This window comes from Cynocephalus volans, chromosome 14, assembly GCF_027409185.1.
Source record: "Cynocephalus volans isolate mCynVol1 chromosome 14, mCynVol1.pri, whole genome shotgun sequence".
Classification (NCBI taxonomy): Eukaryota; Metazoa; Chordata; class Mammalia; order Dermoptera; family Cynocephalidae; genus Cynocephalus; species Cynocephalus volans.
Genome location: NC_084473.1, coordinates 86,136,147 through 86,152,381, shown reverse-complemented (window position 1 = coordinate 86,152,381; position 16,235 = coordinate 86,136,147). Strand labels below are relative to the sequence as shown.

At 43.8% G+C, this 16,235-nt stretch overlaps 2 protein-coding genes across 2 annotated transcripts in view; one reads left to right on the top strand and one right to left on the bottom strand.

The window, feature by feature from the left end:
* The window catches only part of LOC134362627 (uncharacterized), a 55,954-nt gene extending 47,532 nt beyond the window's left edge, over positions 1 to 8,422 (bottom strand). Inside the window, 2 exon segments of the mRNA XM_063077813.1 lie at positions 6,591 to 6,727; positions 8,154 to 8,422. Coding sequence (XP_062933883.1) covers positions 6,591 to 6,613 — 23 coding nt within the window. The 5' untranslated portion in view covers positions 6,614 to 6,727; positions 8,154 to 8,422.
* A 154-nt stretch (positions 8,423 to 8,576) lies between these two features.
* TTL (tubulin tyrosine ligase) overlaps positions 8,577 to 16,235 on the top strand; it is a 30,196-nt gene continuing 22,537 nt past the window's right edge. Inside the window, exons 1-2 of the mRNA XM_063078476.1 lie at positions 8,577 to 8,809; positions 11,581 to 11,659. Of these exons, the coding sequence (XP_062934546.1) occupies positions 8,653 to 8,809; positions 11,581 to 11,659 (236 nt within the window). The 5' untranslated portion in view covers positions 8,577 to 8,652. The remainder of the gene's footprint in view (positions 8,810 to 11,580; positions 11,660 to 16,235) is intronic.

Sequence of the window (16,235 nt, the reverse complement as noted above, 5' to 3'; positions counted from 1 at the left end):
ACTGCTTGGATTATGAGATCGTGTTCTTTTTTGCCACTATTGCCCAAGCACAGTGGGAGTTAAGGGCATGGACTTTGGAGTCAAGAGAGGTAGGAACCAATCCCTGAGCAAGTTACTTAACTCTTGGGGGGCCTCATTTTCTCCTTTGTAATATGGATAGGATAATCATAGTACTTACCTCATGGGTCTATAGTAAGAGTTAACTGAAAAAAAAACTTGTAAAATGCCTAGCACAGTGGCTGGCAGACATTATCTACTGAAATAATAATAATATAATTGTAACTATTGCTAGAGCTGCTCACAACATGGCATCTGGCTTCCCCAGAGACAGTTATCAGAGAGAGAGAGAGAGAGAAACTATGTCTTTTCTAACGTAATTTTGGACGTGACCTATCATCACTTCTGCCATATTCTATAAATCATGCAGACAAACCCAGGTACAATGCGGTAGGGGGCTACACAAAGGTGTGAATACCAGGAGCTGGGATCTCTGGGGCCAGTTTAAAAGCTGGCTGTCCCAGCCCCATGACACTGGACTGCTTTTGACTGGTGATATGTGTGGTGCGACGTCAGCATCCTCCTCTTTTGCTCTCTTTCTCTGGCACCATGCCCAATTGTGGGAAATAAGCAACACTGGAAACTGGCATGTATGTTACATTCTGTCTTCACTGAGATGCCTTTACTTTTCCACAGTTTAAGAATAGTCTGGCATGTTCTTTCCTAAAATTCTGTGCATATGTCCTTTAACAGTTTAGGCCTTTCCCCTTGAAACAGGAAGCCTAATTCTTTGGTGGTATGTGGAGTGGCTACTTCCTGGATGTCTTTGTTTTAAAAGATGCCCCAACATCTATAAGTTGGTGATTCACAGACCTGTTACACTGTGTGCAAACCCTGGGCAAGCATCACATTGTAGCAAACATGACCTGAGCAAAAGGAGAATGTGGGGCTCCATGAGAGGCCTCTGGACATGAGGCACAGGTGTCACCTTACAGTCATTGGCACCCTGTCACCCTAGGAAGTTTTTACAATGTCCTCTGGATGCAACCCATTGGGTTGTTTTCCTATATCTTTATGTGGGAACCATTGCATTCATCTCAGAAAGAACAGAAAACAAAAGGAAAAAATGACTCATGTGACACACGGACATCAGTAGTTTCCTCCTACATGGTGAGATGTGAGGGTTTCCAGAAGGAATTCATGTTCCCACATCTGTCACCCCCAACCCAGAACTCCAGCAGCACAGACAATGGGAATATGTGCTCCTCCCCATAAAAATCCCTCTACCTAGCGTCCACTAAATCCCTAGGAACGTAAGCTCTGTAAGGGTAGAGACTTTGTCTTATCTTTTCCATGCCTAGAACATTGTCCGGAATTGATACTTGTTAAATGTTGAGCAAATGGTTCATGCCTTCAGAGTAAGTCATTTCCAGCATTCAAGAGTCTGTGTTCAACAATCAATGCTGCTAGAAAGGACAGCATACCAGTTACTGTAACCACAGCATTAATAAGTTCATTCAAGTGGAAGATCCTTTTGTCCCAGTTTTAAGAAATACGTGGAGGGACACAAAGTCAAGGCGCCTGTCTTGAATGACCTCACAAACTGTTGTTCGTTGGCTTCCTGAGTGAGCTGCCTGAGAACAGGAAAGTATGACACCAAAAAAACAGATTAGTTCAGCAAATATTTATATATTACTTAATGTATTATATTTATATTAATTTATATTAACTTATGATATTGTCATTCGAGCAGAGACAACTTGGCACGAATCTTAACATAGAATGCAATGAAACAACACAACCCCTGTATTACCAACCACTGACAAACTTTGTACCCTCTACCAATCCCTCTGTTCCATAGACATAATTGAGAGACACCATCCCAAGCTCTGCTGTTCCCATTTCCACTGCTCTGTATGGTCTCTTCTGTAGTTGGAAGTAGGTGCCCTCCTGGTCTGTGTTCATGGGCCACAACCTGCATACTCAGCCCACTCTCAGAGTCAGGTAGGAATCTGGTGGGGAGGGAGCTGTCCTTAAAAGGACAGCACCTGGGACATGCAGTGGGGCTTTGGGTGGTGTGTGTGAGGGGATGAAGGCTGAAGATCTAGGCTGGGGCAGGGGAGAAAAAGTGTTAAAAGATGTGTGAAGTTGAATTTCACCAACTTACCTATGTGCCTGGAGATGCCTCCTCTTGGATAGTAAATGAAAGTTTTCAAGCTCACCAGCAGGGATAACCCCTCTCTACATACTCTGCTTTCTTTCTATCAGAAATATTATTTTTAGTCTATTATGTAAGTGCAGCATCTAAACTTGGTAACTTCCCATTTATGGAGAACTTATTATATCTCAGGCATGTGCTAGGCATTTTACATGTCATTTAATCCTCATAATTGTCACATTATTATTCATTCTTCAGAGATAGACTTCGAAGCCCAGAGAGGTTGAGTAATTTGTCTTGAGTCACACAGAGTAAAACTTGCAGAGCTGAGATGTTAGTACAGGCCTGGCTGGCCCCAGAGCCACAGAGTCTTCATCTCTCTATCACACGGCCTGTGCAGAGTAACAAGCCCAGATACAGTCACCTTCCAATGAAAGTGGCTCCAAGCTCTGTCCACCTCATGAAAACCTCAGGCCTCATGATTTTTAAACAACACCATCCTAAAACCCAGGACCTGGTTGTGGAGCTCAAAGCCCCTCTCTATGGTTGGAGCTCTGGGTGGCCTAGAACATACTCTCGAGGAAGTCCAGCCACTCTTTGAAGAATTTTAAAGGTAAGAGAATAAAAAAAAAAAAAAAAAAAGGGGACCAGTTGCTTGAGCTGAGGATACTGTCTCCAGAGGGGCTGAGACCTTTGGGAGAGGTGCATGGGGGGGGAGTGTTTATGGAAGGATGAAGGTCTCCCCCATTCTGGAGGCTAAAGAAATAATAAATCATATTATTCAGTGCAACTGTGAGATAAAAAATGCTGGGTAATTAAAGGTTTTGGCTAATATAGATTTTATGACCTATTTGGTACATGGTTCACCCATTTTGAGAGTTAATACATTTCCAGCATTAGAACTCCATTTGACATACTGTAATTTAACTTTGATGATGACTAGGACACTTCAAAGACTTTGGCTGACGGAGTGTGGTGAATATGGCAGGACAGATACAATGGGAAGACTTAAGGAAAGGCCCTGAATTTGTAACCGAGGACTCTGGCTTCCATGAGCCATTGCAGTGCTTGATGTATGGCTGGACGTGATGAATGGCATGTTTTAGAGAAATCAATTTGGTAATGGGGTTCAGGGAAGATTGGTGAAGTGGCTAAAGCAAGAAAAGCAGCTATAAGGTAGTTGCAGTAACCAAGGCATGGAGTGACTGTGGTGGTGTTAGAGACAATGGGGAAAAACAATTTTGAGTTGTTTTGGTGTCCAAGTACAGGTCACAAAGAAAAGGGGAGGGGGTGAAGGGTGGTTCAGGATTTTGAGGCTTGTTTCTTAGGAAGCAAGTAGGCCCATGTTAGAAAGCTTTAGAGGCTCTCACTCTGGCCCCACTCCAGCCGTGTTCCTCCCTACAGATGAGGCATTTGTGAGGTCAAGGAGCTATGGCTACCCAGAGACTGTAACCCTCACCCTTTCTAGAATATGCTGGGAACTAGAATTTACTGTCCAAATATCCAAGCCTGTCTCCTGAACCTGCATGGGATTCTTCCCTGGGTCCGTTCTCCCAAGGGTCAATGGCACTGCTGGTATGTGTACCCTAGGCCTGCGCAGTGGCCAAAGGGCAGTAGTTTGTAAGGGGTGATGGGTGGGTGGAGATTGGATTTCCTGGCTATGGTGTCCACACATATTCATGCATGGCCTCTGCAGTGCAGGATGAAGTCTGGGGTGGAAAGAACTGAGGGAAGGCCATAGGCAGCGGTCAGGGCCATCTCTCCCAGTAGTATCAAGTTCCGGCATGGAACTATGAGTCTAAGAAATCTAAAACTCCTCGCCTTCCGGGTCATCCTAATAACAGTATATTTGTAAGGTAGAAAGACAGACATTTTATTTAGCAGTTTATTGGCTTGGTTTATAACTTTAAGTTTATTATTATTATTCTTTTTTTGGCAGCTGGCCAGTACAGGGATCAAATCCTGGACCTTGGTTTTATCAGCACAAAACTCTAAGCAACTTAGCTAACTGGCTAGCCTATAGCTTTTAAATATTTAGACATACAGTAGACATTTAGACATATGGCTCTCATTTGTACTCTTGCCTTACAACTATTAGATGTGAGACTGCTTTTTAGCCAAACATATTCCTTATTTAGTTTCTCAGTATGACTCTTCTCTAAATCTTCTCTTTGCTGGGAGCTTACCTCTTAGGTTGTCCCTTATAAATATCCAGATCAGGTCTTTTGTTAATTGGCTTGCCAGTTTTTTGTTTCTTTGTTTGTTTGTTATTAATTTGTAATTCTTTTTATATCCCAAAATGAGTCCTTTGTCAGATATGTATAAATACATATACACATATATACATATATCAGATATCTTGTCCTACTCTATGGCTTTCCTTTCTTTTTCTTTTTCTTTTTTTTCCTTTTCATTCTCTTGATGGTGTCTTTTAATAGATGAAAATTTTAATCTTAAGGTTGCCAGTTCATGAATTTTTTCCTTTATTCATAGAGATTTTTGTATCCTCTTTAAGAAATCTTTACTTAGTGTTAGATCATAAAAATTTTTCTCCTGCTTTCTTCTAAAAGCTTTATTGCTTTACCTTTCGTATTTAGATGTATTAGATCATAATGCATCTGCAACTGATTTTTGTGTAAAGCCTGTCGAAGGGATCAAGATTAATTTTGTTTTCCATATGGATATGCATTGACTCAGCTCCATCTATTAGAAAAGACCATCCTTTCCTCAACTAATCTGCAGTGTCACCTTTGTTATAAACCACGTGACCATAGATATGTGGGTTTCTTTACATTGGCCTGTTTGTCTCTCTTTATGTCAAAAATCACACTTTCTTAATTACAATAGCTTTGTACTTAAATACCATAACTTTTATAGCTAGGTCTCAATATCTGGTAGTGTAAGTCCTTCAACAATCTTCTTCAAGACTGCCTTTGCTATTCTTGGTCATTTGTATTTCTGTGTAAATTTTAGAATTGCCTGGTCAATTTCCACGGATAGCTCTGCAGAGATTTTGTTTGGAATTGTATTGAATCTACACATCAATTTGGCAAGAATTCACACTTTAACAACTTTGAGTCTTCCAGTCATGAACGTGGTATATTCTTTCATTTATTCTGTGCTTCAAAAATTTCTCTTAATTACATTTTGTAGTTTTTGGTGTAGAGGTCTTGCACATTTTTCATTAGACAGTCATAAGTATTTGACATTTATTTATGCTATTGTAAATTGTGTCTTTTTAAAATTTCATTTTCTATTTCTTTGTTGTTGACACATGGAATTACAATTGATGTCTGTATGTTAACCTTGTATCTAGTGACTTTGCTATATTCCGTTATTCATTCAAATTGTGGATTTTTTAGGATTTACTATGTATACAACCATGTCATCTGTGAAAAATTACAGTTTTATTTATTTTTTCAAATTTTGCCTTGCTGAACTGGCTATTTGATGTTATTATAAATGAAATTGTTTTCTTAATTTCCCTTTCAAATTGCTCTGCAACTTTGCTGGATTTATTTACTAGTTCTAACATTTTTTCTTTGCTGTGTGTAATCTTTAGGTTTTTTTGTTTGTTTTTTAGGGTTTGCTACATATATGTCACCTGTGAACAGAATCAATCTCTTTAATATATATGGGATTATTCAGATTTTGTATTTTCTGTATTTTTTTGGCAAACTAGGTTTTTTAAGGAAGTTGTCTATTTTGTTCAACTGTTTAATTCATTGGCAAAAATTGTTTATAGTATCTTAATCTTTTTAATACCTTCAGGATATCTAGTGATGTTCCTTTTTTCATTTTAATATTGATTATTTGTGCTTCCTTTTATTGGTTGGTCTTGAATGCTTAACAATTTAAATAGTCTTTTAAAAAAAGCCTCCTTTGGCTTTGCTGATTTCTTTATTGTATATTTATTTCCTATTTCCTTGGGTTTTCCCCTTATTGTTTCTTTTCTTCCATTTACTTTGGGTTTGATTTGTTATTCCTTTTCAAATTTTATGAGATGGAAGCTTAGATCATTGATTTTCAGTCTTTCTTCTTTTTCTAATATATGTAATTTAGGTTGTAAATTTCCACTTAAACTCAGCTTTAGCTGTACCCTACCAGTTTGGATATGCCATGTCTTTATTATCATTCAGTTAAAAAATATTTTCTCATATTATTGTGATTTCTTCACTGACTAATGTGTCATTTAGCAGTGTATTGCTTAATTTCCAAGGAGCTCAATTCCACTGTCAGTAGAGAAAGTCCTCACAATTATTTCAATCTTCTGAAATGTGTTGAAGTTTGCTTTAGGAGCAAGCATATAGTCAATTATGGTAAATTCCTTACATCTTTTTATTTCTATTATTGTTATTGATTGGATGTCCTGCCTCCAGGAGAAGATACGCCCAAATTCTAGGGTCTGGACTAGGAACTGATGCACATCACTTACCCAATATATTCATATATCCGCATGGCCAGGCCTAATGCAAGGGGGATGGGAAGCTGAATTCTCAGACAGGGTCCTCCCTGATATTAAAATAGCTGCAGTTGTTCCACACAGATAGTTTTTCATTTAAGCAACACCAGCTGAAAAAAGAGAGAGAGGGAGAGACAGACGCAGTGAGACGGAGAGTCTTCCTCTGTAGCTCTGGTAGAAAAATCCCAGAGAGAATCAGATCAGCCTGATTTGGATCATTTTCCTGTTTTAGCAGTCACAAAAGGGATGGAGTAATCCTGTTGGGTCAAACCTGGATATTCATTTTCCTGTGCCCACAATGGGCAGAGTTAATCCCACCAAAGCCACATAAAAATGGGTTCCAAGGGAAAAGATGAGTGCTGTTATCAAAAAGAGGGGATAAAGAGTACTGTACAAAAACTAAAAGTAAAATAAACAAAATAATGCTCACTGCAAAATGAGAAAAAGGAGAAAAGTAACCACTGGATTTGGAAATTCAGAGGTCACTGGTGTCCCTAATGAGATCCATGGCTGTGGTGTGGAGAGAGAGAAGCCAACTACGGTGCAGGAGGAATGAGTGGATGGAGGAATGATGGGTCACGGTGAGAGTGGATGTCACTTTAAAGATGATCAGCTGTGATAAGCAGCAGAAAGTGCCCTGGCTTGGGTTCCCCCCAAAAGTGGCCCTGGAACAAGGATTTGAGTGCAAGTCGTTTATTTAAGAGGTGATCCCAAAAAACATCTGTAGACGTGTGGGGTAGTGGGTGAGTCAGGGTAAGGAAGCCAACATAAGGTGTACTGATGAGCAAGTTACAGCTGTGGACAACTGGAGCTCCCTCCTGCAGAGCCACTGAAACAGCCTAGGATATCGGCCTCCCTGCAGATTCACTGGAGGTGTGAGGTACCCAGGGCATTACCGCCCAACTTTTGTACCTCACTGATGGAAGGAACCCGGCACCTCTGGGCCTGCCTCCTTCCTGCTCTGAGCAAGCTCCCGCAGCAGCTAGTGGTGAATGCCCGCGGGTGCAGGCGGGTGCGCAACAGCGGCGAGTCCCGCCCCATCGAGTAGGGGCGGGGGAGCGAGAGGAAGGCGCTTTCCCAGCACGCGCGGTGGACACCGTGAGCGCCGGGAGAACAGGCTGGGCAGGGGTCCCAGGGTGTTCTTTCTCTGAATAGCAGAAGATGTGAGGCGCATGGCTGACCTGGGTCATTTTTGAGGGAATCTAGGAAGTTTTGCGGGAAACCTAATAGTCATTGTTCGCTGTGTCCCTCAAAATGCACCACAAACGGTCTTCTAAGAGGAAGTTAGACTGCGCTATCGGGACCGAAGGGACGTCAAAGTCCCACTGCCCCCACTCGGAGGGCGCAATCCAAGTCTGGAGAAGGAAAGCGAGTTGCCCAACGCCGGGAAACGGCGGGACGGGGAGCGGAGTCCAGGGCTCCCCGGGGTTTGTCCCGCACGGTCCCCTCCAGCGGAGTCTGAAGTCACCGCCCCTGCCCGGCCTGGCGCCACCCAGCGGGTCTCGGCAGATGACGCGAGCGCTCAGCAAAACCTACCCCTCAGACGCACGAGCCCTCAGCGGTCGGCAGGCGCCGAGGGAGGGGAGCGCACGGCCCGCGGCCGCACCAAGGGCCTACGGCTTTTTGGTTTCGCCCAGAAAACCCCGTCTCGGAACAGGTGGAAGCGCCGGGGCGAGCCGGAAAGGGATCTGCCGCCGCCCCGCCCCCGGCCAGGAGTCGCCAGGAGTCGCCGCCGCTGCCGTGTCCCGTGCTGTCTCCGCTGCTCGTTGCAAGCGCTGCGGCCGCAGCCGCGCCCGGCCCCTCGGACCCCCCGACCCTCCGCAGCCCGCGCGGGCCGGGGGCGGGGCGGCGGCGCGCGGAATCACGGGCAGGGGCGGGGCCGCGCCGGGGGCGGGGGCGGACGCGGCGTCCCCGCGGCGCTGGCGTCTGGGCGGAGGCGCGGGCGCCCGGGCCCCGGGGAGGCGCGGCCGGAGCGCGGCGGGAGCGGCGGGGCCGGCTAGTCCCTGCGGCGGCCGCCGGTGCGCGGCGCTCCGCCATGTACACCTTCGTGGTGCGCGACGAGAACAGCAGCGTCTACGCCGAGGTCGCCCGGCTGCTGCTCGCCACCGGCCGCTGGAAGAGGCTGCGGCGGGACAACCCCCGGTTCAACCTGATGCTGGGAGAGCGGAACCGGCTGCCCTTCGGGAGGCTGGGTGAGCCCCGCCGCGCCTCCCCGCCCGCTGGGCGGCGCTTTTGTTTCAGGGCCTACATCTTCCCTCCGGGGCTTCTCGGGCACGTCAGAAATGGATCCGGGAAGATCCAAACGTGCCGCTTTTACTGTCTTCTCGTCTCCTAAGTCGGTTCGGAGCCCGAGTCGCGGTGCGGCCGCCCGGGGCCGAGCTGCCTCCCGACAGTGACTAGTGCCTGCAGCCCGGGGGCGTCGGCCGCCGGGCTGGGACCCGAGGCCGCGCGTGTCCCGGCTCCCCCGGCGCGGCGCCCGCACATCCCATCGGGCAGGTGGCGGGGCTGGGGCGGGGCAGGCTCCGCAGAGCCGGTGGCTGACATCCGGCGGGAGTCATCTTGCCGCTTTTCTGCTCTGAGGATTCTGCCCTGCCGAGGGTGGGCGCAAGAAGGGGACTTGTAGGTGTTAAACCCCCGGAGGATCTGCTACCCGGAGGCTCAGATGAAGGGTAGAGGACTTGGGAAAGACCTCCGGATTCCAAAAGCGGGAGCTTCACGGGGGGCCCTAGCCCAGGGAAGGGTGGAGGGGGGTCTGGCTTTAAACCTCTCCTTGTTTTCAGCAAAGAACGTGATTTCTCAGTTATGCACTGAATTAAGGTTTTGCGTGAGGCTGCGTTCGCCCTCTGTCTCTGCCCTGCTGTCCCCGTGGGAATTACCTTCGTGCACATGGTTGAAGTAGGTTTGGCACCACCATACCCGCCAGGGAAGGGGCAGGAGAAAGGAACTGCTCCTTTTATTTTTTTTTGCGACCGGGAATCCGACCTTGGTGTTACAACACCGCGCTCTAACTGAGCTAACCGGCTAGCCCTCTACTCCTTTCTAAAGGATGTAACCCAGAAGTTGTCCAGATCGCTTAACCTCATATCTCGTTGACCTGAGCATAGTCTCACGGCCTCCCCTCACTACACAGTCATCTGGGAGGTGCAGCTTGGCTCAGAGTAGTCATGTTCCTTGCCAAAGGCCCCTGGGGTGGGGGACAATTGTATTCCAAGGACAGAAGGGGAAAATTGATACTGATCTCTGCTTTGGAGGACAACCAAAGGAGAATAATGTTCTATGTCTAGGAGAGGAGACAGTTTTTAAAAATAGGTGTGGTCAGAGGATGAATGGGCAAAGACTGAAAATAGGTCATTCGGAATTGACTGGCCATTGGTGAGCTTGCATAGAGCATTTGGGCGAGGGTAAAACTGTAATGGTTTGAGGAATGAAGGGTGTTGTGGCATAACCTTAGTGAATTTTTTTTTTCCTTTGGGATAGTACTGGGAACAGCTTTGCATTGCTATACACAGTTATGATGTACAGTGGTGTCTCCATGGAAGGGCTGATTCAGACCCCCAGAAATCTTAGAATACAGTATGGGGAGTGTACCTGGAGAGTCCCTTTTGTTAAACTGTCTCTGCAAGAAGCCTCAGCAAAGGGAATACCTTCCCTGCAAGGAGGAGGAGGATAACCCGTTTTTACAGTTGAGAACAGTTATTTCCTCCTTGCTTCGTCCACTTCCCTTCCTGACTCACTTTCCTCTTTGGACCTGACTGTGAAAGCTAAAGTGGAATCCTGGTGTTAACAACAGACAAAAATGCCTCTTCCGGGGCTGGGGCAAAGGTGATTGGCACTGCTGTGGGTGCTCAAGCCTCGGGATGAGAACAGAAACCTACAGAGTCCTAATCCTAAACAGGTACCACAAATTCAGCAATCAGCAAGCATTTGGTTTTTATGAGAAAGGAAACATCATCCCACAACCAAAATGGTTATGTACCATCATTGTTAGAGATATTTACCTTTTGCCTAAAGTGCACTGTGTGAAACCCAAGGAGAAGGCTCACAGAGCTGGGGTAAGGCTCAGGAGTACCTGGGAATGAGAAGGTACGAGTCAGGTCTGTCTGCCCTAGGGAGAAGTGAGAGCCAGTTAATATCTGAAACTTGTGGTTTGATTGTATGCCATTCTCAGATGAATTCTTCTTACCTCTGGCATCTTCAACTCAAAATCCCTTTGTTTGGTCTTACTTTGAGTTTTGTTACTGGAAATGAAATGCATTTTGTTAAGATTTTAAACAAAACATTTTTAATTATAAATACAGATTTGTTTGTCTTTGTATCTTTCCTGCTCTAAGGTTATAGAGAAGGGAACATATAACAAGAACTGTTGAAAATGAGTTTCCCTGTGGGATGATGCACAGAAGGATGTTTTCAGGGCTTCTGATTTTTATAGACATGGCTTCTCCACTACCTTCCTTTGCCTTCTAGTGGCTCTCCTAGAAGCTTGCAGAGGTAGACAAGCTTGAGACCAACAGCATCGTAGTTCTGCTGCCTTCCTTGATGGCTGTAGGAAGCATGGTTGGAGATGTGGAAAGCGTGGTCTATTGAAGCAGCCTTAGTGTACAGAGATTACAAGAGTGTATGTGTTAAGCCAAGAGAGGAGTGTGGTGGGATCAGGGGGAGGTGAAATAGAAAATACTCCCAATACCCTTTACCCTAACAAGAAAAAGCAGAGGAATAGTGGTCTTTGGCAGACCTGTGATGTTGATATTATAATATCCACTATAAAGTGGGAGGGGGGAATACTGCGAGAAAGAGGGACCTCAGGGACAGAGGAACAAAAATGTTCCATTTCTAACAACCAGTCTTGAAATGAGAGAAAGCAAAGCTGGGTATAACACAACTGTTCTCTCTCCTGCGTGCTGGTGCTGATGCTGGCATCCCCACCTGTCCTGTTTCCCTTCTAAGCCTCCTATTTCCTTCATAGGTCACGAGCCTGGGCTGGTGCAGTTGGTGAATTACTACAGGGGTGCTGACAAACTGTGTCGCAAAGCTTCTTTAGTGAAGTAAGTGTTCTTTAAGACCTGTGTTTCCAGTTTTTCATATAAATGTTTTTAATTCTCATCCTGAAACACTTAAGCAAAAATGTGGGATTATTTAAAGGGCAAAAATTCTTTTGTTTAAAAAGCCAGCAAATATCAGTTCTGAAGCTTCCTCTAAGCTGCTTTGGTGGCATTCCAAACTGTTGCTGTCCGGTGCTTCATAAAGCCTGCTCTGAGGTGAGGCTCACTGGAAGCAGAGCCTGACTCAGGGTTTCTTGTGTAAGTGATTTCTTGGGGGAGGGCTCTTAAGAGAAGCCCATCAGGAAGCAAGTTGAGCAGGGCAGGGCAAGGCAAAGGAGAAGCCAAGCAAAGAGTTAGTTTCAGCTGAAGTCCTGCCTCAGCCTGACGTCACGGAGCACTGGAGCGAATGGCACCCCAGAGTTGTCGCATCCTGAGGCAAGGGGACCCGACTCCTGTATTCCAGTATCAGTCAGTCATCGGCCATGGGGAGAGGCAGAAGACATAGTTTCCCATGCATTTCTGTGTAGGGCCTGTTCCCTGGAAAAGGGCATGCAAAAGCCCTTAGCAGCCAACTCTCATAGCAGCTAGGGGGCCTTCAGAAAGGCTGCCAAAGCTGTCTGGGCAAGGCATAACAGTATGTAGTCCACCGCCCATCTCCAAGTAGTGGGTTATAGCAGGTATCACAAGAACAGCATCATAAGGTGGAAAGAGACAGTATTATACAGTGGCTAAAATCTAAGGTCAGCAGCTTGGGTTTTAACCCCAGCTCTTCCTCTTGTTAGCTCAGGCAAATCTCATCCCTCTAAACCTCCCTCATAAGGCGGTTGTGAGGATTAAATGAGGCGATGTGTGTAAAGTACATGTAGCACAGTGGCCTGCTATATAATGTGTGTGAATCTGTGCCTTAGTTTTCTTCCCTGTAAAATGGGGATGATAATAATAGTAACTACCTCAGGGTCGTTGTGAGGATTGAGTTAATTTATGTAAAGGCTCTGAATAATGCCTTTCTTGTAGTTCACACTATACAAATGAAAGCTCTCCTCTTTATTCCTATTATTATGGTTGTCATTGCTATTACTGCTATTGTTTCAATAGGGAGACACTGGGTATGGGCCCTAACATCAGGGCTGTAGTAGGTCTCCAGTATTCTTTCCATGGTGACTGGTGAACATGTATGTGTAGCCAAAGTGGTGAGTTAGGTAAGAAGACACTGGAGAGTACGACTCAGTGCAAAACTCTTTCCCACTAACGTTTCTGTCTGGACTCTAGATATTCACCAGGTTGAGTTCTCACAGGAACATTTCGTTTTTTATTCAGAGTCGCTGGCCCTGGTAACTTACACAGCCACTCTTCTCTGTGATGGGTTTTTGTGATTCGTCAGCCATTCCTAAAGACACGTGAAGCTTCCTGAAGTCTTCTTATGACATATTCGTATACTTAGAATGCACGCAACAGTTTCACTGCAGTCAGGAGAAGTGGGACATGATTGTTTATTCAGATTATTCATTTTTTTTTTTTTTTGGACTGGTAAGGGGATCGTAACCCTTGGCTTGGTGTGTTCCGTACCACGCTCAGCCAGTGAGCGCACCGGCCATCCCTATATAGGATCCGAACCCGCGGCCTCGGTGCTACCAGCGACGCACTCTCCCAAGTGAGCCACGGGGCCGGCCCCATATTATTCATTTAGAAATGTTTATAAAATGTTTATTTAGTCTTTTCTACTATGATTTTTTTTTTCTCTAAAGAGAGGTAGAATTTTTCTTTCATAAGTAGGAAGCAGAGGATGCTGTAAAACAATTTTCTACATATTTACATATTTAGTAACTGTAATGAGGCAGAGTGAGTACAGGACTAGAGTCATGACCAGGTCTGAGCAGATATCTGTGACCTTGGACAGTACCACTCTGAGTCCCAGTGTCGCATCTGTAAAATGGGGATGGGTGGTGGTGACAATACTTGCGCTTTGCCCCTTGGTGGCATGTGACGTGATCTGTGGTGGCACCTTATAAATGATGACATGACGTGGAGGCTGGGGTTGTCATCATCCTCATCAGTTTCCTCCATTCTGTCAGGTGTCCTGCAAGGGACTGTAGTAATTCCAGGAGATGATGGTTTACTTTGTCAGGGTGTCTCTCTCCCATGATTTTGTATGGCTTGAAAGGACTCCAGAGAGGTAGAAATGTAATCTCCTTCATTTTATAGGACAAAATCTCAGCTTATAGAGGACAGCCAGGTTGCCCACAGCCACAGAAGTTTGCATTGAGCCAGGACAGTTCTAATCTGTACAAATGGGACCCATGGGCAGTGTGACTGGGTGCCCTCAGAAGGCTTCCCAGAGGCTCGGTGGGGTTCTACGCTGGACCCTGCACAGCCCACTCCTTTCTCCTGTCCCTTCGGGGAGTTTCAGAAATTCATCGAGGCCCCCAGGCCATTTTCTCAGAGCCTTGAAGGGCTTTTCTTATCCTGGCGCAAATTGGAGGCTTTCTTTTCCTCTTGTAAGCATCACTCCCTTGTAGTTGTGAATAGACCTCCCTTTGCGGTGGCTTCCCAAATGGGCTGATGAGGAAATGGAACAACTACAAAGGATTTGCTGCAGAGCCTGGCCCTGGTTCTGTGCAGGAAGTCAGGGCTTGCAAATGAGGGTCACTTACAGACCAGTGCTGTCCAGCAGCAGAAATAGAATGCTAGCCTCACATGTAATTTTAAACTTCCTAGTAGCCACATTAAGTGCAAAGAAACAGGTGCAATTAAATTAAGCTATTTTATTTAACTGAATAAATCCAAAATACTATTATTTTGACATTTTGACATGACAATTGACAACTAATGAGATATATATAGATATATATATATATATATTAAATTCTGAGTCTTCAAAATCTGGTATGTATTTTACATTTGTAGTATATCTTAATCCATACACTACATTTTCACTGGAAACCCTTGATCTGAATTTAGATTTTATAAAAAATTTATGGTTGAAGAAGTAGATTTACATACCCAAGCTGTTTCCACATACAAAAAAGTTTTTCAGTAACTAAACTGAGAACCAAAAATATCATTTTCCTTTGGTATTCACATACATTGCGAAAACTCATTCATCTTTTTTAGGAAAATTGATTTGACTTTTAAGCAAAAGCATATCATTTTCAAAACTCTGTCCAAGTTATGTAAATTTACCTACTCTTGTGTCAAGTCAATATTGTTACTATCATATTCCAGGGGGTACTGAATATATTGAAAACTCCAAATTTATCAATATCAACAGGGCGTTTTTTCATTTTTTTAGCAGCCAATTTTCATAATGCTGTCTATTACAAATAAAATCTTCTCATATTCAGTCATTTTATAAAAATATGTAAAATTATTCTTATTGACTTGTGTTTGTTATATTATTATTATTATTGATTTGTATTATTATTGACTTGAAGTTGGAACATAAGCTTTCATACCTGTCTGTATAGATCATAAATAAGGTCTTCCTTTCATTCCCTTGGAGCTTTAAATTTAGCTTCTTCATATGCAGTGTGGATATAGTGAGAGAATGTAAATAATGCTGCCATTTTTTATCTTTGATTATTGAATGAAATAATGAATTTTTGAGTGAAAATAATGATTTGGTGAACATTCCTTTAATTTCAAGAAAATCTGAATTGGAGTTAACAGTACAGTAAATCTTTGTAAAACTTCCATCTGTCAGTCCACCAGTATAGGCAAAGAACACAGTATCATTAAATTCACTGTCTTTTGTTTCTTTCAACAGTTCCATGAACTGGCAGATCATTGTAACATTTGCAAGTATATACTGAACCATTTCAACAGCTGTATCCATAGCACTTGTCATAGTCTGCCTCAGAAAACTGAGCACAATGTTTTCAATATGTATCACACAGTGCAGTGTTTCCAGTATGTATCATACAGTAGAATGAAGTAATAAAGGAAACATGAGTTTATTAAAATCCCAGCAAATCCATATTTTAATACAACTTAGTCCTGTCTGTCATGATAGTAAGTAATTTTTCTCATGTAGGTGAAATTCTTTGACAAATGTAGAAGATTCAAGATACCTGCACCATGAGTTTCATATTTTTTAGGCTGTAATTTGACAATATTTTTTCATATACAAGAGGTCTTCAAAAAGTTCATGGAAGGATTCGTATTATCTTTTTTGGTGGAGAGTAGGCAGCTGTCTGGCATGGGGATCCATATATTATCTTTCAATTAAAAATTTCCATGAATTTTTTGAACTTTTTGAAGTACCCTCATATTCGGAAATCCTTTTAGACAAAACATATCCAAAATATTGATTGGGCAGCATCTTATATGTCACACAACTCATCTAAAGCTTAAAAAAAATGAAATATTTTTCAAATTTTCAATCAATCTTTGATACTGTTAGTTAGAAAGGTTTTGTAGTCTGTGGGAAATTGTGGCTTAGCTGAAGATTATTGACTTTTGGAAAATATCTTTTTTAAGTCTTTTCCTTCCAGCATATTTTCATCAAAAACGGGTTTTTTTGGTGAAAGAATGTAAGCCATTCTGTAGTTGATCAAAGTTATAAGCTCAGATCCTGCTAAAA